A 22,861-nucleotide genomic window follows, 5' to 3' on the forward strand; every position below is an offset into this window, starting at 1 on the left:
ATAAAAAGATCATAACACAAAGGAGCCTCAGATTCCATGATTTGAATCATTAACAAAAGAACTCCTTGTTAGAGAGTCTCATACAGCTTTGACCCAAGTAAAGAGTTTTACTTCTCAACGAATATATTATATCTATTATTATTATTCGTGCCACACGTTGCATCATTCCGTTGTAGTCTAGTTGGTTAGGATACTCGGCTCTCACCCGAGAGACCCGGGTTCGAGTCCCGGCAACGGAAGTTTTTTATTTTTGAGCATAATTCTATTGATTTTTTTTCTGAAAGACATTTGCGCTTTTCATTATAAAGATTAAACAAAAGAGACCTTTCATACATTCGGTACGTCATTTAAAACATAAAACGAAAGCTACTTCGCATGTGGAGAATTCGGCCTTTTCTATTTGGGTCCAAAATACGTTGGAATTTTAGACCTAAACCCAAAGACCACCGCTGCTTCCCGGCCGCTCCCCCCCTCCCTCCCCGACGAATCTGATGGATCTCCCCTCCAAGCCTCGCTGTTCGAGTCCTCTTGGTCGCTTCATCTCTTCTCCGATCTCGATCCCTCTTCTTATCCTATTGGTGAGCTCTCGATCGACTACGCTCTTTTTTTTTTTCCCCTCTGCATCTTTGGTCGTGAAGGAGCCCTAGATCACGTACTCCTACTTTGCGATCTTAGTTTTCGTTCTTTTCTTTTTTGATTGAGCCCAGTGTTCTTCTTGTGGTGTTAGTTTAGGGTTTGTTACTGATCTTTTTTTATGTAAAAGAATAACGTGCTTGTATGAGATATAAGGAGCTGGTTTGCCACATTCATACTTTGGACGTTCATTCTTTCAGTTGTTAGTAGCGGAGGCCGGTGCAGCGCCATGGGAAGCACGTAAAAGTGGGAAATTCTCAGTGTTCTCATTGTTCAACCTCAAAGGGAAGAGTAAATTTTGGAGCGAGTCAGTGATTCGTGGTGGTAAGTACTTAATAACATACCTTGGATTTTTGTCTCTCCCCATCTTATTCTGAACAATTTTCGTGTGAAATAATGACGCCAGATATAGAGGATAGCTTTTAATTTCTCTGTTAAAGCATATGATCATGTTGGTTTATTCTTTGTTGTAGCTAATTATGTTTTATTGGTCATTAATGTGTTCGTTCCAATGCATAGTGTGGTCATCAATTATGATTTGCATGCTTAAGGATGTGCCTTAACAATTTCAGATTTTGATGATCTGGAAAGTTCGGTCTCTTCAGAGTCTGGCAAAATTGCAGTGTTGAACTACACAAAGGCAGGTAGTTACTTCATTTTCTCTATTGGATTTCATCTTTTTATTTGCTACTAATGCCTGCCTATATCATGTGCCATTACGAGCTAATATAGTGAGACAGTCACCTCTTACCCGCACCCACCAAGTGTGCTATCCTATCAGAAATGATCTATGATGTTCAAAACATCTGGAAGTTAAAATTTAAGCTATTTTTAAATATTTTATATGGCCATCAAACTAACACAGTAGCTTAAAATTTACGTTATTTGTAAATATTTTAACTGAAGTTTCATTTATTGTTTTGTATTTTCAGGCAATATTGCAAATTATTTAAAGCTTTCGGAGGTTGATTCCATATACCTTCCCATCCCAGTGAACTTCATCTTCATAGGCTTTGAAGGAAAAGGGAACCATGGTATATGATATTTGCCAAGACATTCAACCAACTCTAAACAATTTTTTTTGCCATTGATCAATTAACTGGTACCATGTGCAGAGTTTAAGCTTGGCCCAGAAGAATTGGACCGATGGTTTACCAAAATTGACCACATTTTTGAGCATACACGGGTTCCCCCCATTGGTGAAGTTCTTGCCCCATTTTATAAAATTAGCATTGACAAAGTTCAACGCCATCATCTTCCCCTCGTCAGTCACATAAACTACAAGTGATTTTTTGCTTCTCTTCATACCTTTTCAGTTTGTCTGTAGTCACTGTTTACTTGGCCTTTTTCTTGATATTTTGACCATTGAATGGTACCCATTGATCTTTTTCTATTTTGAATTTATTTATATGTGGATCCAGTTTCACTGTGCATGGCATACTCATGGGAGAACAAGTCACATCCGTCTTTGAGTATGCTGTAAAGGCTCTTTCACGTAAAGATGATCTCTTAGACTCCAGGTACTACTACTACATACATGGCTTCCTCTTTTTATCAGTTGCATTAATTCCTTGAACTTTTCAGTGCTAGTGTATACATAAACATAAATGATAGTAAAAGTGCCTTTGAGACTTCATGATTGACCTTGGCCGCAAGCTCTTGTAGGTGGGAGTACATGAATCAATCTACTTGTAGTGTTCGATACTTAGATATGGTGTTTGGTCATGCTTGCTGATGATGCCAATTCTTATTAGATGAGCATTGTTTTCAGTATTTGAAACCTGATCTTTTATCTTAAAAAAATTCAGCACGTTGAAACTCATATATAATATGATTTTTTTTATTCTTGGTGGTTTTAATGGTATGAGAATCAAGTACATTCTTCTATTTTGATTATTTTCATGTATGAAATTTGTTAAATTTTTACTAAAGTAAGTTTGTTAAAAGGGGCTTGAAAATGATGATTTGCTACTATGTGCTCGGACTTTTGTTCAGTATGCTTATAATTTTCTTTCATGACCCCCCAGGGAGGACAAAACAAATCTTTGGCAAGTCGACATGGATAGAATGGAATATGTTTTCTCAAGTCTTGTTGAATATCTTCAGATCGATAATGCATATAATATTTTCATTCTGAACCCCAAAAAGGATGATAAAAGAATTCAGTATGGTTATAGGTGAGTAATTTTGCATTTATTTAATTTTCTTTTATTAGATGGTTATCATGCTCCGGTTTCATATTTTATGATCCAGCTCCGTAGCTAACAATTCATTTGTGTATTTGTCGTAGGGCTTTCTCTAAGTTTTTCAAACTTCAAACCAACACTACGATAACAACAACTCATCACTTTGTGGTTGGTTATCTTATTATATTTCATGGGAAGAGAATGAACAAAACCATCAAAATATTCTAGGTTTTGGCAGACATATTTTGCTGTTACTTGATGTGAATATATCTTATAGGGAGTTCATGTTGCTCTTATAAATCATTGAAGTCCTGATTGAAGTATATATGCCACATTTAGACTTGTTAAAAGTAGAACTTGCTAAACATCAGTGATTTCAATAGGCGCTCGGGCGAGGTGAGGCAAGGCCCGAGCGCCTCGCTTCATTTCTAGGTGACGTGCTTCAAAGAGGCGCCACCTGGGCGCTCGCCCGAGGCCAGGTGTCGGGTGCTTCGAGCGAGCGCCCGGGTTAAACCAGGCGATCGAACCATCGTTTTAGGTCTAGTTCGGTCTCCGGTGCTTTAGTTGGTTCAATTGAACCAACTAAAGCACCGATATCAACCTTCCTCTCGCGACTTTCCAACCCTAACCCTACTCGTCGCTCTCGCTGTCGCTGCTCGTTACTACCACTGCCACTGTCGCTGCTCCAGTTGCCACTATCGCTGCCGCTGCTCACTGCTACTATTGCCATTGTCATCGCTCGTCGCTCCCACTCCCGCTGCTGCTGCTCACTGCTACCGCTACCACTGTCGTTGCTCGCCGCTCCCGCTCCTGCTACCGCTGCTCTTAGTCAGCAACCTCAATCTTCCTCTTGCTCACACTCTTATCACTTCGATAGTATACTATTAACAGTATATTAATAGTATACTATTAACTGTATACTAGTAACAGTATTTTTATTTGTTAGATTAATAATATATTATTTTGATTTTAATACTATTATTTTTTATTTATTTAAAATTATTGTTATTGTTTTGAATTTTGAGACTTTTTGTTAATGTGATATTGTAATTTTACAAGATTTTCTTAATTTAATATCATATTTTTATTTAAATAATTATATTTATTAATTATATTATATATTTTTATATTTTAACGCTTCACTTCGCTCGGGCAAGCGCCTAGCGTCTCGGGCGTTTTTGGACCTTGGCGTCTTTTGCTGCCTAGCGCTTTTTAAATCATTGCTAAACATGTATAAGTTCCTATGTAAATATATTTCTATCTTTATAAAAAAAATACTATGGGTTTCATATTGTGTTCACAAAATGCTGCACATGCTGATCTTTGGGATGGGACTTTATGCTGTCTGGTATAATTTATGTGGCATGCAAGGATGAGCCATGCTGCTGGAACTTAGTTCCATGTGTTATGAATTTGAATAGCAGGTACACCAAATCAACTAGTAACTTCTGTTCATTATCTTCTTTCACATATTTTTCATTATCTGTGTATTGAATAATTATATCCGCATCGCAAATATTTATACCTATTGTTTATATAGTTATTGATTCTTGAAATGTTTTAAACCAATTTGATGGTTTTCAAGTTAGGTTGGTTTTAATAATTGAGGAAAATTTGTTTGAATCTTGACCAATTATTGTTGTAGATGCTTCTAAACCGTGTAGTATACTGTGCCCTCTCCGTGATTCAACCTGTGAAATGTTCTTACTTAATTCGTAGAAGCCTTTTGTTTTTTGCAGGAGAGGCTTGTCCGAGTCGGAGATCAAAATTCTTAAGGAGGTATAATGGGTAATTTTTTGTGTGTTTGCTATAGGCATCATATTCCAACATTGTTATATGTACAATATTTTTACCATAAGGATGCCACATTATTTTTTATTCTGTTTTCACATTTAACGACACATTTTGCCAATACTTTTCTGGATGCTGTGCAAATGGCTAATGCATGTCAATGCATGAATGACACAAATAATGTTACATAATGGCTATTTTGATTCAATTTACCTTATACTGTTTGTTCTCTTGAAGTAGGTGAATCTTATGCTGTATTTTTTTACTAGAATTTTCGGCTGAAATAAATTTTCATGCTGATATGCAATAGAAAAACTATATTAGATCCTTGCTGGAAGATCTTAGTACCTCACTGGGGGCCTTGGTGAAGTTTTGATCTAATTGGTGAGGTTATCTAAATAAAACAAAAAAGTTGCAGAACTTTTAGAAAGCTTTGCTTGCCAAAGAAAATTATATGATTAGATAATCATGGATATTTATCTGTATGGGATGGATAAACTTATAAATGTTTTCCAGTTGTTGACTAAGGGTTTCCTGTACTAACAACTCTGGGTGCTAAAGTTATCCTGTATCTATTACGCAAATTCCAAGGAATTTTGATGTCATATTGTGGCTAACTGCTAGGTTTACCACAAGTAGTATGGCATACCAAGATGAGCAATTGCATAGAGCAGCAATTTAACATGAGTTTTTTCTCTCACAGGAATGGAAGGGCACATCATGTTAAGCAAGAGTTTGGTGTTAAATTTGATAATTGCGGGAAGTGGATAACTTTCTCGTGTAACCTCTAGAATCTGTTTACACCAAGAATTGACATTTCCGGCAATGGACCCATGCTGGTCCATGGCTTGATTGGTACGCATCTGGTCCATGGTAGGACCGGTACCAATGCACAATATGTCAGCATGTATTGTGGTAACAAGAAGGGGTAGGGGTGAAGGAAGTGGGGAGGAGAAGACTAGTACCCAGGTTGACGGTGGCATGAGTGGTGGGAGGGTAAAAAATTGAAAAAGAACCAGGCAGTAGGCCTTGTATCTCTGAAATTGGGTGATCTGTTTTCCAATCCACGGACCAACCAGTATCTATTTGGATTGGCGGTTTGAAATATGTACGGGGCCACCCAATTTGTTGAACTTTGGTACATGTCCCGGTTGACACCCAAACTGGCCAACATTAGTTGGTACATACCGATTTAGGCCATGCCAATCCATGGTTTACACAACATGTCATAAACTACAACAAACCTTAATGTTCCAATAGTTTGGAATCAGCAACTTTAGGATCTGTTTTATATATGTTTTTGTATCCTTACCCTCAAGATCACTTGCATAGGCTTATGGTTGTTTATTCTTAGAATTCTCTTATTCTATTTATTCTTCTTGACCTTTTTTTTTGCTTTTGATATTTATTTTTGGGTTGAGTTTTAGGTGATAAAAGTAAGAAAATTTCTAAACTTGTATCATATTCTCTCGAGGATTGCCATTTCAGCATTGGTGCCTTTTTGGATTTGTGCCAGACCAGTGAGGTATTGTAGTACTACTGAAATTTTGGTTATCTTGGCATATAGGTTGCTCCCAAAAGAACCGGGAGTAAATGGGGAAAAAGAGGATGCATAGCCAAGATGGATATTTATCAATATTTCTTGCTTGTCATCTTAGTTATGAGCACATAGCTCATCAAGAGCCCAAAACTAGAGGCACTTTGTGTATTTTTAATTTTTAAGTGGCTTAAATAAGAAATTTTGATTTTAAGCTTTCGTAAATCTGGGATCCTGTAAAATCAAGATTGGTTATTCTGGAAGAAGACATCTGGTTTTAACTGTTGGGCTTGGATTCTTTTGCTCTAGAGGACTGTGCCGTGCAATCATCCAAATATACACCATTTATCAGGTTTTTGACGTATCTCAAGGAGGGCTGGTAACCTGATGGTAGTCCCTCCTGCGGTAAACTTGAATACTGTGTCCAATTACCTTACATTTCATTATGTCGTCTCCATGATTCGTCGATAATACAGAGGTTGTTTGTTTGTCATAATTTAAAGCTGATTCCCACATGCTTCTCTTGATTTAGGTTAATATTTACTGTATTGTATGATAGAGAATGCACAGTTTGACAATCCAGGTTAACTTTCATCCCGCATGAACCTATACTGTTGTATGCTCTATCATGTTGTGTGATCTTTTCTTTGAGTAATAGTTAGTTTCACCTAGAGGCTTCTTGGTGATTAAATCTTCAGACATCTAGTCCGTTGTGAAAAGATTTGAACTTTTATTTTCTCATTCCTTTAATAGCAAGTTTATTCTTTCTGGCACTATTCTTCTTCATTTTGTTCATTTTCTTTGCTTGAGTGTTTCTTGCTGCGATGTACTCACCTTTGATATTTTACTTTATTTGCTAGAATAAGACACTCCAAAATATGATACTCCAATCAGAAAGTCCTTCTCAAATATCTCTTGGTAAGTTCCTATATGTATTTGTTTTCCATGAGAAATTCCATGATAGTTAGAACTATGTTCATCTTGAATTGGATTGCCATGTCTCAACAGGAGCATGTGCATGATGACATGGCAAATTGCTGCAGTTTGATGTGTGGTTTTATGCTGTACTTTAATTGTGTGCATGAACACTTATCCAGGCACAACGGACACCAAACCTGGCTTTCCTGAAATTTGTTGGCTGTGACATGCTGGATATATGATTGTACACAAGTGCACTAACCTATTTGTGCCAGATGTCAACACTGGCTATGGTTTCTTTGTGTTGCTGTTAAATTTTAAGAGAGCTTCAGAGTTCATAGAAAAACTAACAGACTCAATGCATTAAGAAAATTCTTGTTGAAAGACATAACAAAACTGTGTGTTCTTTTCTAATATATTTTGTAACACATCTAGCAGATGAATGCAACACAAAAATTTCGTGTTAAATAAGTGCAGCACATGATTAAAAGTGTATATGTATGTCCAGAAAGTATTTCTCTTTGTATAGAATTTCAGCTGTAGTTGCGTTTGTCACATCAAAGTTTGTTCTGAGTCTTCTGACAATAATCGGCACTTCTTTATATCAAGAATTCCCTTGTATATCTTCAGATTTATATTAATAAGACATTTTAAAATTTCTCCAATATTGACCTTGATAAAAATCTAGGACTTGGTTATTCTGCAAGTTGTTTGTTTAATTTATTACCAAACTCTGTTCACCAAAGTTAGTGGTAAATATAGTTGTTATATGTAAGTCCTCTTGGATTACAGGTGTTTGATTTGGGCCTGACATATGTGACTTTTGAAATGTCATAACTGGAACCTGGTTTTCTATCTAGATGTATTTTAGTCAGGCTATATGGCTGATCCCACTGGTTGTGGGCACCAAATCAGTAACAGCAGTAGAGAAATAGAGAATATTATTCAGCAAAACTAGGAAAGTGGAATATATTAACCCAAAGCCAAATTCAGTGTGTTATGCTTTGTCCTAAATCTACATATACCAAATCACTATATAGATCTGAATGAATTGCACCAGATTTGACTATAACTGCCATGAAATCAGTATAAACTTGTTCCTTAAGTTTGACTCTTCTTGAAATTCGATTTGTTGTCTTGAATGGTTGGATATTGGTCAGGCTAGATTAGTTCTAGTTAAAAGCCTGTTGAACACTTGCTCAGGCAGTGACAAATGATAATAAAAACTAAATCTTTGAGCATAAATTAACTTTTACCTGCCTTGTCTGATCTGATTTTCTGTTCCTGACGTGCTTACCACTCGTCTCATCTGAATGATAATTACTGGAAATGTAGTTTGAAGCATGCAGAATTTTTTATATGAAACAGTGTGTATCTGTACAACAAATGCCTGTGCTTCTATTCCGATAAATCTTAACATGATTGAAACATAATCATGTCTTTTATGTTAAGAGGAAAGCAATTAATAGCTCTGGTACTCTATGCTAATTCAAAACTAACAAATTGTCATGTTTATCATCTAATTGCAATGACAGATATTGACAATTTTTGTCACGTATCTTTACGGGCACTTTTCTCTGGTCTGTGCATATTTGTACATCTCCACACTTATACAATCTCCTATTGAGTTGTGAAATCATATAATTATTGTTGCTAAACCTGCATATTTGTGTTTATATTTTAGCATGTAATTTTTCGCTGCATGTGTTCTTATTCTTCATGCATCTGTGGATACTTTTTGCAGTTTTTCTTACTTGTTATCTCAACTAAAGTGTATAGTAAATTAATTTATTTTCATAGTATACCTAGAACAATAAATTTTTCAGACTTTTTCACAACAACTTTGCTGAAAAAATATTTTTTATATTCTTCCAGAGATTGACAAGGGTAAGGGTTCAAGGCCATTATATACAAATCGTCCAACATCAACTTTTGCATGGACTACAACTGAAGATACTGATACTGTAAGTTTGTATTATTATGTTAGTTGTGTTATGTATTGAAATTTTAATAGATTCTCGTTGCTTCTATCAGATAGATATCTTCTTCTTTGTGATTGGTATATCTTTAAGAGACAAAACACTGATTACCAAGAATTTGTATTATGCCTTTATCCTCATGATGAGATACTATTTGATCAAACTTAGTTGTTATTAGGTTGGCGCGTGTGTGTATGTGTATATATGTAGACACACACACACACACACACACAATTTTATCAAGCATATATGTGTGTGTATTATGTATGTGTGTATGTATACATGTTTGTTTTGATTGCTAAAATATGTTTGGTGCTGCAGACTTGAAGCACCCTATCAATTGTAAAAGTTCAGTTTTCAAGCGTCATGTTATTGGTTAATCACTTTGATATAGGTTCATCTGAGGTTTTCTTTTGCCTACACCTGCAAATTGGTGAGATATATGGCAACTTGTACTGGAACCTTCATAATTTATTAAGTTTGTTTATATTCATCATTTCATGTATCTATTTAAATTTGTTTTTCTGTTTATATATTAATCATCTGCATATATTCATATTTGCTATTATGATGTCTGCAGACATAGACACAAGTTCCCACTACTAGTTGGATTGAACAACTGAGGAAGCATCCTCTAGCTGAAATATATGTAGATCATTTTTTTTCCATGTATCGATGTTAACTTTAAGTATATTCTAAAAGATGTCATATGATGCCGTGGATCACTTGTATTAGTTACGGGTTAAGGCATCCCAAATATGTTTGATTGCTGAGTGCTTTCGTAGATCTGGTTCATTTGACAAATTTCTGTGTCATTCGCCTTTGACATCATCTCTTTCAATTGTCTAAAGTTTTAGTGTCTAGGACTGACACTTTATTATGTCCTCATAATGTACTCATATTTGAAACAGATAGAGTGGTCAAAGAAATGTCTAGACACCTTGACAAGTGTCAAAAAATTTAATGAAGGAAAGGATGATATTGAGGTTTTGTACAACAAAGCAGTTCAGGTATTTAAGATTTTGTTGCAATCTTCAAAATAGTCATGTGTGAAATTTTCTTGACATGTGGGTTAATTTTGCCTGCCTCTTTGTAGATGCTGCATGGTTGGAAGAATGATGTGAATATTCTGTTTGAAAGAGAGGTGAAATCTGGTGAATTGAAGGGACTTCACCCTGAGTGTCTGACAGATACCTGGGTAGGCAGGGATAGGTTTGTATCATCTTTTTATTTTCATTTATATCTGTAATCTGATCTTTGGTGATTAATTTGCTGTGCATATGTGTTTCAGATGGGCATTCATTGACTTAAGTGCAGGACCTTTTTCCTGGGGTCCAGCTGTTGGTGGAGAAGGCGTTCGTACTGAACTTAGTTTACCTAATGTGGGCAAGACAGTTGGTGCTGTAGCAGGTATAACTTTTAGACTTCTAGTTACTCGGTGTCTTCCTTTGTTATGCAATTCTTTCTTCTGAGATGGTTTGTAATTTGATGCATTGTTTCTCCAGAGTTATCTTCTTGATCGTCATATTTTAAATTATGATCAGATGCAACACAAATTTAAGCTATACAATTAAGTAGCTGTTCTAGTTTTAATTGATAATGCATGATCTCTTGGTCAATATTCAGTGGATCACACTGACACACAACACATGACATGGACAATAGAGTTTTTTTTGTTAGGATGCACACTCTTAAAGGCTTTTTCTTTTCAAGTGAGGGAAGAAGCCTCCAATCTGGACTAAGAGAATGATAGTGAGAGTAAATGTACCTTATTAGTGGAAACAAGAGTGAGTAATAAGTAATAACAATTGAATTTGGAAACACTCACTTCATATCGTATATTACCTTCAAACACCTTTTTTCGAAAGTTTTATATTGTCTCTTATATTACCTTCAAAGCTTTGAATATCTTCCTTATACATTGGTATCATTCCACCATTTATCATGTATCTTTCTAATTCTTAAAATATTTTTAAAATAAATGAGTCATCCAAACTATCCTGTGATCACCTAAACTCTTCTAGATCTAAATAGGAATGCCATTAAATCCCATTGTCGCCTTTTTTCTTTTTTATTTAATGTTTTTGATGCCTCATTTGCTTTATACACCTAGTTTTATCTAGAAATCTACCCCTTATTTCTCTAGCTTAATATCATTTTCTCCATTTTTAATACCTAATTTGTTATAAAAATTATCATTAGCCTCATATCTTTTCTTATTTTGCCTTTTTCTGGCTGCTATATATTCTTTCAACATTCCTCTCAATTTTATAATTTTTTTAATCTTTAAAGATGATCTTTTAGTAGAAAATGCTTATAAACTCCTTGCAGTACCACCAATTCACTCTTAAAGCTACACCTTTCCATTTAGATTCACTAACAATCTCCTTTGTTATGCTCCTAATTATAATGACCTTCAAAATCCACTAGGTGTTGATATCAACACTATCCAGGTTCCAAGTTTTAAGTTCCAAACTTTTTCCTTTTTTTGTTCTATGTATAAAATGTCTTATATTATTGTCTTAAATGCCACCATCTAGTAGTCTGTCTTACTATAGGAAATTATGTTTGTTCTTCTTTAGGCCATTTTATCTACATTCAAACTCTTTTTTCCTAGAAGTTTATATATTTTAATTCAGTAGTCATACAAGTAAACAAAACATCATTTGATGGATCAAGTGATCAAGTATGACTAAAGTATTTAGTTGATTTTTCACTGACAAGATTATCCTGTCAAGATTCAACATCTAGAGGTGAGCCCATCAAAAATCTCTTTTCCTGTATTCTATAATAAGCTTGAACTCATAAGCGAAGTTTCTAAAAGTTAGACGAGATGACTAGATGTTCTGAACTTTCGGAGGAATACTGACCAGTGATTGCAAAAGGCGCTCGGGCGCTCGCCTAGGCGCTCGGGCGAGGCGAGGCGAGGCCCGAGCGCCTCGCTAATGTCCCAGGCGGCGCGCTTCAAACAGGCGCCGCCTGGGCGCTCGCCCGAGCCCAGGCGCTGGGCGCTTCGGGCGAGCGCCTGGGTAAACCAAGGCTGGTTCGGTTGTTAGTTGGTTCAATCGAACCAACTAAACCGATATAACCCCAACCCTAACCCAACACTAACCTGCTGCCGCTGCCGCTCTCGATCCCGATCGCGATCTCGTCGCTCGCTGCCGCTGCTCCCGCTGCCGCTGTCGCTGCTCGCGCCTCCCGCGAGCCCTCTCGCTGCTCGCGCCTCCCGCGAGCCCTCTCGCTGCTCGCGTCTCCTGCGAGCCCTCCCGCGAGCCTTCCCGCTGCTCGCGCCTCCCTCGAGGCCTCCCGCTGCTCGCGCCTTCCTCTCCCTTTCCCTTTCCCGCTGCCGCTGCCGCCGCTCGCCGCTGCTGCTGCTGCTGTCGCTGCCGCCGCTTGCCGCTGCTGTTGCCGTCGCTCGCTGCCGTTGTTGCCGCCGCTCGCCGCTGCTGCCGCCACCACTCGTCGCTGCTTCCTCGTTTCTCCGTCAGCAGGTTTATACGGTTAATGTGATTATATTTATTAATTATATTATATATTTTTATATTTTTATTTAAAATTTTAAATAATTATATTTATTAATTATATTTTATATTTTTATATTTTAGCGCCTCGCTTCGCTCGGGCGAGCGCCTAGCGCCTCGGGCGTTTTTGGACCTTGGCGCCTTTTGGCGCCTAGCGCTTTTTAAATCACTGATACTGACTATTATTTAGGCATCAGCTAGAAGACAAACCATGAGTAAGCAGTCAATAAAAGCACCTCAGTAATTAAAATATTTGTATGATGATTTTTAATTTTTTTATCTTTCTGTTTGAGAAAATGACTGTTAAATTAATTTATTATTTTTTATCCATTTCAGAAATTACAGAAGATGAAGCTGAAGATAAGTTACAAGATGCAATTAGAGAGAGATTTTCGTCATTTGGTGATGTAATTTCTATCCTGCATTTGACAGTGGTTATTCCCTATTTGAATATCATTCTTGTGTGCTCATGCCTTCTTTGTTTTACTTCTAATTTCCAGCTTGTTTTGGTCATCTTGAGTTAAAATATCATACACTTCTTTTCAGACTTATCTTTATCTATGTCAGAGACTCTGTGTAAGGCTAAAATGGAACTGTTGCCTTTTATGATCCATTTGTGTTTAAGATCAGCTAGTATCAGTTACAAATTTAGCATTCAGACTTTGTTTTCCAATATGCACATAACATAATAACAGGGTTGTTCTGGATGGGTTAATTGAGTAGATTCATTCTTTTGCAATTCTGATTGGCTGTGGCTTTAGGAACAGTTCCTTGTGTATTTTTTTCCTGGACTTTTCTCGCTAGGGAACCTGCATAGTTACATCTCTGACCAAGCTGCAACATGAGACAATGAAGATTGGCTGTGGCTTGAGGAAAGTTCCTTGTGCATCTTTTCTTGTACTTTCTTTGTTAAGGAGGTCCTTGTAATTACATTTTTGCCCAAGCTGCAACCTACAATGACAATGTTTGACTCGGCGATTTAAAAAGTGCTAGACGCCAAAAGGCGCCACGATCCAAAAACGCCTGAGGTGCTAGGCGCTCGCCCGAGCGAAGTGAGGCGCTAAAAAATAATAATATTAAAATTAATAGTATTAAAATCAAAATAATAGTGTTATACTGTGTACTGTTAACAGTATATTGTATACTGTTAATAGTATACTTTCGATTTCGAAAGAGGAGAAGCGAAAGAGAAGAGAAGAGTGTAAGGGAAGTTCGAGGGTGCTGAGAAAAGCGGCAGTGGTAGCGGTAGCGGCAACGGCGAGCGACAACAGTGGCAACGGTAGCAGCAGCGGTAGCAGCGAGCAGCGGGAGCGGCGACAGAGGCAACGACAGCAGCGAGCAACGGGAGCGGGAGTGACGAGCGGCGACAACGGTAGCGAGCAGCGGTAAAAGCGAGCAGCGGGAGTGACGAGCGACGATAGTGGCAGCGGCAGCAGCGGGAGCAGCAACAGAGAGCGGCGACAACGGTAGCGAGCAACGTGAACGACGAGCAGGGTTAGGGTTGGGGAAGTCGTGCTGATATCGGTGCTTTAGTTGGTTCGATTGAACCAACTAAAGCATCAGAGATCGAACCAGACTTAAACCGCTGGTTCGGTTGCCTAGTTTAACCCAGGCGCTCGCCCGAAGCGCCCGGCGCCTAGGCTCGGGCAAGCGCCTAGGCGGCGCCTCTTTGAAGCCCGTCGCCTGGAAATGAAGCGAGGCGCTTGAGCCTCGCCTCGCCTCGCCCGGGCACCTAGGCGAGCGCCTGAGCACCTTTTTAAATCACTGGTTTGACTGTGGCTTCGTGGAAGCTCCTTGTTCATCTTTTCTTGGACTTCCTCGTATGTAAGGATGAAGGTTGGTTGTGGCCTAAGAAAAGTTCCTTTGCATCTTTTCTTGGACTTTCTTTGTTAAAGAGGCCCTTGTAACTTTTCATTTTTTCCTTAACATGCCAAGCTGCAACCTGCATGGAAGAAGATCAATTTCAGCTTTCTTTGGTTATGTCTCTGTGTTCCTTATCTATCAAAATAAATTATTTTAAAAAATTTTAATCTGGCACAATTTTGTTGATTCATATTTTGAAGGATTATTGGGGGCTTGCCACTTTCGTGTTTATTAATTTGTGGATGTACCTTCAACGTTAAACACATTACCTAGAACTAGGATTAGGAACTTAGCCAGAATGAATTAGACCTCATTGGTTACTATCGTTCTTGTCACAACTTAAAACTGTATTTCCTTTTATTCAGTAAGATTTTGGAATTGTCCATATATAACAAGCTCAAATTGAACTTCAGAAGTACATTAGGTAATCTAAATTACTAAAGGCTAAGCTCTTCTATTTTGATTTCAACATGTTAATTATGTACTTAACTAAACTCCACCGGACAATGCTTCATTTCCTGGTATTTAGCACATTTCCATGCTAGAACATTTAATTTGTTTTAAAGTTTTTTGAAAACATCTGCTAACTTAATCTATTTATGCCTCTTTTTCTCAATTTTTTGTTGCTCTTGTTTGCTTGCTTTCATCTGTGTCTTATCTTGGTTTGCATTAGAAGCATATGGCTTAGCAGTATATCTTTAAACTTGTGACTTGTCTTTCTAAAGATCCAAGTGATGTTTGTATGGAACCTGTGCGGTGACTTTGCTTCATTTACCTTGTATTACCATTCATGGTCATATATGTGGATAATTAGCATCTGCCTTTTTGAAGGAATTTTTTGGGCATAATTGGGAAGACTGTGGTAAACATTTATATGGGATCCTGAATATTCATTAAGTATATGTTCATACATGTATTGCTCATGTGATTCTTCATGTATTCAACCTTTTCTTTTTTGCTTATTTGGTGCTCCATTTATGTCAATATTTGCTGATTGCATAAGGAGGCTTTGAGATGTTTTATCTTCCTCTGCTATCTGTAATTTAGTATGATGGTATTAATCTGTGTTGCAGGATCACCAAGTTATTGATATACTTTTAGCAGAAATCGATATATATGAGCTTTTTGCTTTCAAACATTGCAAGGGAAGAAGGACCAAGCTTGCGCTTTGTGAAGGTTGTGTCTATGTTCTCTTCTCCTTTTCTTTTAATTTACATAAATGTATATACTTTTTTACTTGGAGAATTTAATTATGTCTCTTTTGTATCAGAATTAAAATCATTGATTATTTGTTTTGTAGTGATGTTCCCGTTATAAGATTGGAATTCTATTTGTGAACTTCTGGAAGTTTAGGAGCCATCACTACAAGCATTTTTTTTGCATTATTATCCTTATGAACTTGATTTTTGGCCTAAACTCATAAGCCCCATGTGTGCTTTGAAGTTTAAAGTTGCATCAATTTTCTCCTGAATAGAAACTTTTCATGTAAATACGTGGATCTTGTGGAAAGACTTGTCAATTTTTGTTCTTCAAGTAACAGTTTTTTTTTTCTTTGATTATCAGAGCTCAATGAGAGGATGCATGATCTAAAAAGTGAGCTGGAAGGTTACGACAGTGAAGAATATGATGAAACTCACAAAAGAAAAGCTCTTGATGCATTAAAGCGAATGGAGAATTGGAACTTGTTTAGTGACACGAATGAGGTTAAACATAAATAGGATGCTTTTAGCATATTCACATGCATTCCAGAATCTCAGACAATTATTTACCTTGTTTTTCTTGAAAAGAAAGAAAAATGTCAAGGATACATAGTGCAATTTCTTATTTGTAATTAAATCTCAAGTCATTTATGAATTACCATTCTCGTTTAATTCCATATGCAGGAATATCACAGTTACAGTGTTGCTCGTGATTCATTTCTTGCTCATCTTGGTGCTACACTGTGGGGCTCAATGAGGCATATAATTGCTCCCTCTGTTGCAGACAGGGCATATCATTATTATCAGAAGATTTCTTTTCAGATATATTTCATTACACAGGAGGTAATATAATAGCTACTGTGTTACTATTTGTTTTCTGGTATTGTGTTACTGCTAGATTGCCTTCATGATGTTATCATTTTACAGAAAATCAGGAACATTAAACAGTTGCCTGTGAATCTAAGGTCTTTAAAGGATGGCCTTTCTTCATTGTCGCTGGCATCCCAAAGCGTCATGTTTAGTGAACATCTGTATGTATTTCAGATATCATATATGGTTGCTTTGCCTATGAAGATGTGGACCTTATGTTTATTTAGTATTTGCAGCACACATTTTTCAAATTATTGATCATTTTTATGTAACAGCAAGGAAGTTCTGATTTTATAAGTTGTATTAAATGTTTGAGACCTATTCACATCAAGATCCACCTACAGGTTGTCACTGTCAGAGGATCCTGCACTGACAATGGCGTTTTCTGTGGCCCGGCGTACGGCAGCCATCCCACTTTTGCTTGTCAATGGCACTTATAGGTCAACTATACGATCCTATCTTGATTCTTCTATCCTTCAACGTCAGCTACAAAGGCTGACTGATCATGGTTCACTTAAAGGTACCTTATATTTAAAGGTTGCCATTTCCTATAGATGCATTGAGTGAACTCCTGTGTGAGAAAAATTCTTCCGTAGTTTCGTACCGGAGTTTCTTTTGCTACATATGAATCATTAGGTTATGATGCATGCATTCTAAAGAATCAGTGAAGCTAGTGTTAGTTTGCTCCATCTAGATACACATCCACATAGTTCCCCTATATCAAATTCTGACATTGCTAATCTGTTTTAGCATGTAAACAAATGGTCATTTTGCTAAAGTTACTTAGTATGTGATGTTTTGTTACTAGCTTCGCAATTTGTTTGGGTATACCACTGCGAACCACAAAGCATGTTTTCAGCCATCATTTTTGCTTATTGAGGTTATCATTCTATATGTAGGAACATATTCAAATTCCAGGTCAACGTTGGAAGTTCCAATATTCTGGTTCATACACAGCGACCCATTATTGGTGGACAAGCACTATCAAGCAAAAGCCCTTTCTGATATGATCATCATTGTTCAATCTGAAATGTCATCTTGGGAAAGCCATTTACAGTGTAATGGGAAGTCACTTCTTTGGGACCTGAGGTTAGCCACTGCATAATTTATAACTACAAAGAATAACTGCTTTATTTATTTTCGAAAATGCATATTCATGTCGATGAGATACTTTCACAGAAATGCAAAACTATTGTGTCATGTTTATTGTTTTGATGCAGTAGAAACTAAAGTAGATCATGGCCTTGACACAATAATCTATATTATATACCATGCTATCTGCTACTGTTGGCTAACCACTTTCCAAAGCCTTCTAATTACTTCCTTGATAATCTTCTTTCATATATTTTAGGTGTTAATTTCTTGCTTCTTGAATGAAGTATATTTTTCCTCTGAACTCCAGTAGCTTGACAATGACAAATTGACACTTGCATAGCAAAACATCTTTCGTATTGATGGAGATCTCCTTTAGATATTTAATAATAGTATTAAAAGATTAGCATAATAACAGATGTATAAAATTTATTTGTGTTGGCTCATATAAGATATAAAGTTTCCAACATAGACATGGCATATATTTGAGCATTTGACAGTGTTGCCTTAATGCCACAATTATCACCTTCGAGCCATGTCAATGCCACATTGACAAAGATATCTGTAAGGGCTTGGTGGATCCCATATGGATGTCACCTGTGCACCCTGATCACATAGTGCCCTGTTATTACAGTTTAGCAAAATATTAACATTATATCAATGCAAAAATAATGACCTTATGGACCCACATGAATGTCATGTTTGCAACAGATCCATAAAGTTAGTATTTTTATCTTCACAATATGTTTATCACATCAAATACCATGTGAACATACATAATTTTTCAACATGAATGCGAGGTCAGGCTTGAAATGGTGCAGGATGAAAGCCCATGTGGGTAAAATGCAATCTCTTCTTTCACTTATTTTATGTGGGAACTTTACTGGAGCTCAATTTTTTTGGAATTAATTTCTTATTCTTGGAATATTGAACTTTTCAAATCGCAATTCCAGAGAATTGCTCGTGTGTAACAATGTGTGTAAAATGCAAAATTGATAATAAATTTGCACTGAAATATCCATCTCCAGCTGGGAGAAACTGCAGCTTGCCAGGTCTACGAAATTCAAAAATTGATATGCAACTATAATATATATATATGTATACATACATATATATGTATATATATATACATATATACATATGTATATATATATATATATGTATAATAGAAGAGAAGAAAAAAGTCAATTCCATTGTGGAGCTGTATGCAATGCACAGAAAATGCCTGTACGGGTGTTCAATTTCTTGTTATTTTTTTTATCCCTTACATTTGCCCAATCATGTGATATAGAAGACCCATTAATGATGTTATATTAATATCAATATCATTAGGGTCATGATTCATCAACCTGCTAGTTCTTTTTATGAAGCACAAGCATGGGAATTTATCATGGAAGTGGAAGAACTACTGAAACTTTGTGAAACCGTCACAAAAGTTTATGTACAAAGAACAGGCAAGCCTTTATGGGTTATATCCAAAGACATGGAAAGGGCTGTTTTTATGTCAGCAACAGAAGCTCATGGCATTGTTGATGTTGTAGCGGTCGAAACTGAAAAAACTAGGGATATATATATATATATATATATATATATATATATATTGGTGGCATATCAATTTTTGAATTTTGTGGACCTGGCAAGCTGCAGTTTCTCCCAGCTGGAGATGGATATTTCAATGCAAATTTATTATCAGTTTTGCATTTTACATGCATTGTTATGCTCCTCGTGGTATTTTCGAACATGGAATATATTTCAATCAATGCACTTCTCCCCTTCTCCTTTGGAAACTAAGCTTCTAGCAACTATGTTTTTCTTATGCCACAAAAGGACTTTGAGTTGGATTATAGATTTAAGGAAGGCCATTTTTGTTATAATTTACTTTAATAGTTTGATTTAATCCTGCATGCATTTTTAGTAAGGTAATATATATTTATTTATTTCTTAATAAAGGAGGCCCACAAAAGCTGCAATCGCTGCTACTGCTGAACATCTGGCTGGTTTGCTTCCACTTCACCTGGTTTACAGTCATGCTCATGAAACTGCGATCGAGGTTTGTCAGCAATCCTTTCTGATATTTCTGGTGCATATACAAATAAGAGTGCAGTTTTTATTAATTAATAAAAAAAATCAAGAACACACAATTATTATTTTAGGTAGAGTAATCGAGTAAATTTGTGTGATAGAAATGAATGTGATTAGGACCTGTCCTTAAGTGTGCTATAAGTCTTGCAATACATCACTTTGGTTTAGTAATTGGTTTTCTCTTATGCTGTGGTAGTTACTAGTTTATGTGTTTCACCATTTTGACTCCTCTAACTCTTGAATTTTCTTCTTGGTTGTACTGTTTTAAACTTCAATCACCATGATAGACCCTAGTTTTTGAGGCAACATCCTTACACCAGTTCAGGACGCTGATGTTTTATGGACAGACAACCACAAAAATATCAGCTCTGTTGAACTGCAGTTTTTTTTGTTGGTGTTGTAGTGATGGTTTAAAGGAGTTTCTTTTCCTGATCTTCATTTTGCTTTTGTTATGTACTCCATGAAATGAGCCTATAGTTTAGTATGTGCAACTGATTGCTTCTTCTGGACCAAAAGAGAAGGTTAGAAAAGTACTTGGGGAAAACAGGCAACATTTTGGGATAACATAACAAATTTGCTGTTACACATCCACTTAAAAGGGAAAACATTGAACCAGAGCTTGGGGCATATTAGTTATCTTTGGATATATTTGTTTTATTCATGAAGTACACAAGTATCAGCGGAATGTTCGACATGTAGCACTTTTGATATTCATATCTTCTTATTTGTTTCTGTTGCTTTGTGTTTGGCTATGTAATTTCACTTTTAATTTAATTTCCTCTTTTCCCTTTTAGTAACATAATCCATTACATAAGATCTGTGATTTGGTTGTATCGAGTATTTTGTTCTTGACTAAGACTGGTTTGTTAAATTTAATAGGACTGGACATGGTCTGTTGGCTGTAGCCCACTGTCCATCACTTCCCAAGGCTGGCATCTTTCACGGTTTCAATCAGATGTGATTGCCCGGAGCTACATTATTACTGCTCTTGAAGAATCTATACAAAATGTTAATGCAGCCATTTATCGTTTGATCATGGAGCGTACAAGTATCCTGGTTTTTTATCATTATTCTGTACTTCAACCCATTCTTAGTGAAGACTTCGTGTTTAAGACAATCAAATTCTTAGTTGCACTCTGTTTAATTTATGCTATGCTGCTGATAGATTAAAAATTATGGCTTACATTGTGCACATTATTTTCAAATATCTTATAGCTTGAAGTAGTACTAGGCCACTACTTTAGACCTTGAGCCAAATAAGAGTTCTTTATACCATTAGATTCTGAATTCTCACTTTGGTTGCATATATGTGGAGCATATATCATTGAACCATCTGTTTCTGTCTATGTCCACAGTTTCTCATGGCTTTGTGGTTTACACATGAAATACTACGTTGTTTGGCTGGCTCTTTTGAACTTTCTACATTGCTTTATGAATTACTAACGTGTGCCACCGGACATGTCATTTTTTCACTTTGTGAACCCTCAGTACATATTCTGGTGAATTGTGATATGCCTTGACGTTCAGCTATTGCACCTAATTAATCTTAACTTTTTATAGTTGTCCTTTTTTTTTCCTCCTTATATCGGAAGGGAAATTGCATGTGACCTTAACAGAAACTTAGCTGCGCAAGGGTTCAAGTTATTCAAGACTAAAGAACGAAACATAGTGGAAAAATATAATTCTGTTATTGGATTGTGGAGAAGGGTAAGAATTAAACTCTATAGGATTCTGCACAGGTCTTGCTGGTTTTTGTTGCTAATTTGACTTTTTTGCACTTATTTTAGATTTCAACTATATCCGGTGGGCTTCGTTATGGTGATGCTGTGAAGCTTCTATCCTTGCTGGAGGATGCTTCCTCAGGGTTAGACTTTCTTTGTGTTTCCTTGGTTTCTTTTTTTTGGAATTCAGGATATCCTTTTCTGTCATTTTTCATTTTTAATTCATGCAAATTATTTCTTTGGGTTCCCTTTAAATAATGGTTATAGTTTTCTTGTCCACTAAACAGTCTTAGTCATGTGAAGAAATTATGATTTGTCTAATAATTACAAATTGTCTGGTGAAACTCCTTTTTCTTCATTTGTTTGGTCATTATTAGGTTGATAAACCATTTTTTTTGTCTATATATTGGAAATGATCAACTCATCATATTGTGGTTTGTCATTTTGCAATCTCCACTCACCATCATAATGCTTTATAAGCAATTGCTAAAATGAACTATGAAATATTGTAAAACATGTGTTTTAGTTTTTATTCGGTAGGTTGTCTTTGCTGTACTGACATGAAAGGTTGTGTTTGAGAAATTATTGGGTCTTCGTTACCTTGTCTCTTTCAGGTTCACAGATTTCGTTAACTCAACCATTGCTGCGCTGCATCCTGTCCATTGCACTCGTGAGAGGAAAGTAGACATTGAATTGGACCTGACCACAATCCCTGCTTTCCTATTTGTTATTGCAATTCTCTGGTTCGTGCTCCGACCCAGGCGACCCAAACCCAAGATCAATTGAGGGCTGCAAAGACCAACCAGGAAAGTGGAGTGGAGGAATGCAAGATGAAGAGGCAAATTTTTTGCGGTCTTTGCTTCAACAAATTTATCTTTCTCATGACACTATAAGTTGGTTTGGTTTGGTTTTTGAGACCACTTATAACTGGTGATCGTTTGTCGGCAACTGAGGTGACGGTGTCTATTTGGCTCTACATGCACAAGATATATGCCTCAAGGATGTAGGCATGATAGTGTTTATACAAGCAGAAAAAATTGCTGTTATTTCTGATGTGGGAAGAGGTTGACATGTCACTTTTTGCTGCCATTTTGCTCGAATGTGCTGACATGTTCTATTTGCAAAATCGTGGCTATCGTACACACTATTGAATGTGGTGGTTGAAACATAATGGCTTGTGTGTTGGATGGGTAGAATGTGAGATTGGGTGAAGTTTAAAGTCAGGTTGGTTCCATTATAATGAAATAGATCGATTGGTTAGATTCTGTTGGATAGACACATCCTTTTTTAATTAGATAGATCACAGTTAGGTTGCCAATAAAGATTAATGGGGTCACATATGTGATGATATTTGCTGCCATTTGTTGCAAGATGTTCTCTATATGTACCTTTTCTTATTATATAATATGCTTTATCAAAGAAAGCAACTCCAATGCAGAATGAGAGTAGGTTCACATTCTTGATCTGGA

General features: G+C 36.6%; 1 protein-coding gene and 1 non-coding gene across 2 annotated transcripts; both read left to right on the forward strand.

Moving 5' to 3' along the window:
* The first annotated feature begins 166 nt into the window (after positions 1-166).
* TRNAE-CUC (transfer RNA glutamic acid (anticodon CUC)) lies at positions 167-239 on the forward strand. The gene has a single exon. It is a non-coding gene; the product is annotated as a tRNA-Glu (tRNA).
* A 161-nt stretch (positions 240-400) lies between these two features.
* Positions 401-22,445, forward strand: LOC135673072 (uncharacterized). Its single transcript, XM_065181783.1, has 25 exons — positions 401-578; positions 834-957; positions 1,206-1,277; positions 1,566-1,667; positions 1,749-1,917; positions 2,055-2,153; positions 2,661-2,810; positions 4,559-4,598; positions 7,008-7,065; positions 8,941-9,029; positions 9,956-10,054; positions 10,141-10,256; positions 10,336-10,454; positions 12,902-12,972; positions 15,502-15,604; positions 15,992-16,131; positions 16,312-16,470; positions 16,555-16,658; positions 16,842-17,017; positions 17,397-17,586; positions 19,540-19,639; positions 20,551-20,719; positions 21,296-21,378; positions 21,459-21,535; positions 22,007-22,445. The coding sequence occupies exons 1-25, from the start codon at positions 492-494 to the stop codon at positions 22,176-22,178; spliced, it is 2,868 nt and encodes a 955-aa protein (XP_065037855.1). The 5' UTR covers positions 401-491; the 3' UTR covers positions 22,179-22,445.
* Positions 22,446-22,861: the final 416 nt, after the last annotated feature.

This window comes from Musa acuminata, chromosome BXJ1-5, assembly GCF_036884655.1.
Source record: "Musa acuminata AAA Group cultivar baxijiao chromosome BXJ1-5, Cavendish_Baxijiao_AAA, whole genome shotgun sequence".
Taxonomy (NCBI): domain Eukaryota; kingdom Viridiplantae; phylum Streptophyta; class Magnoliopsida; order Zingiberales; family Musaceae; genus Musa; species Musa acuminata.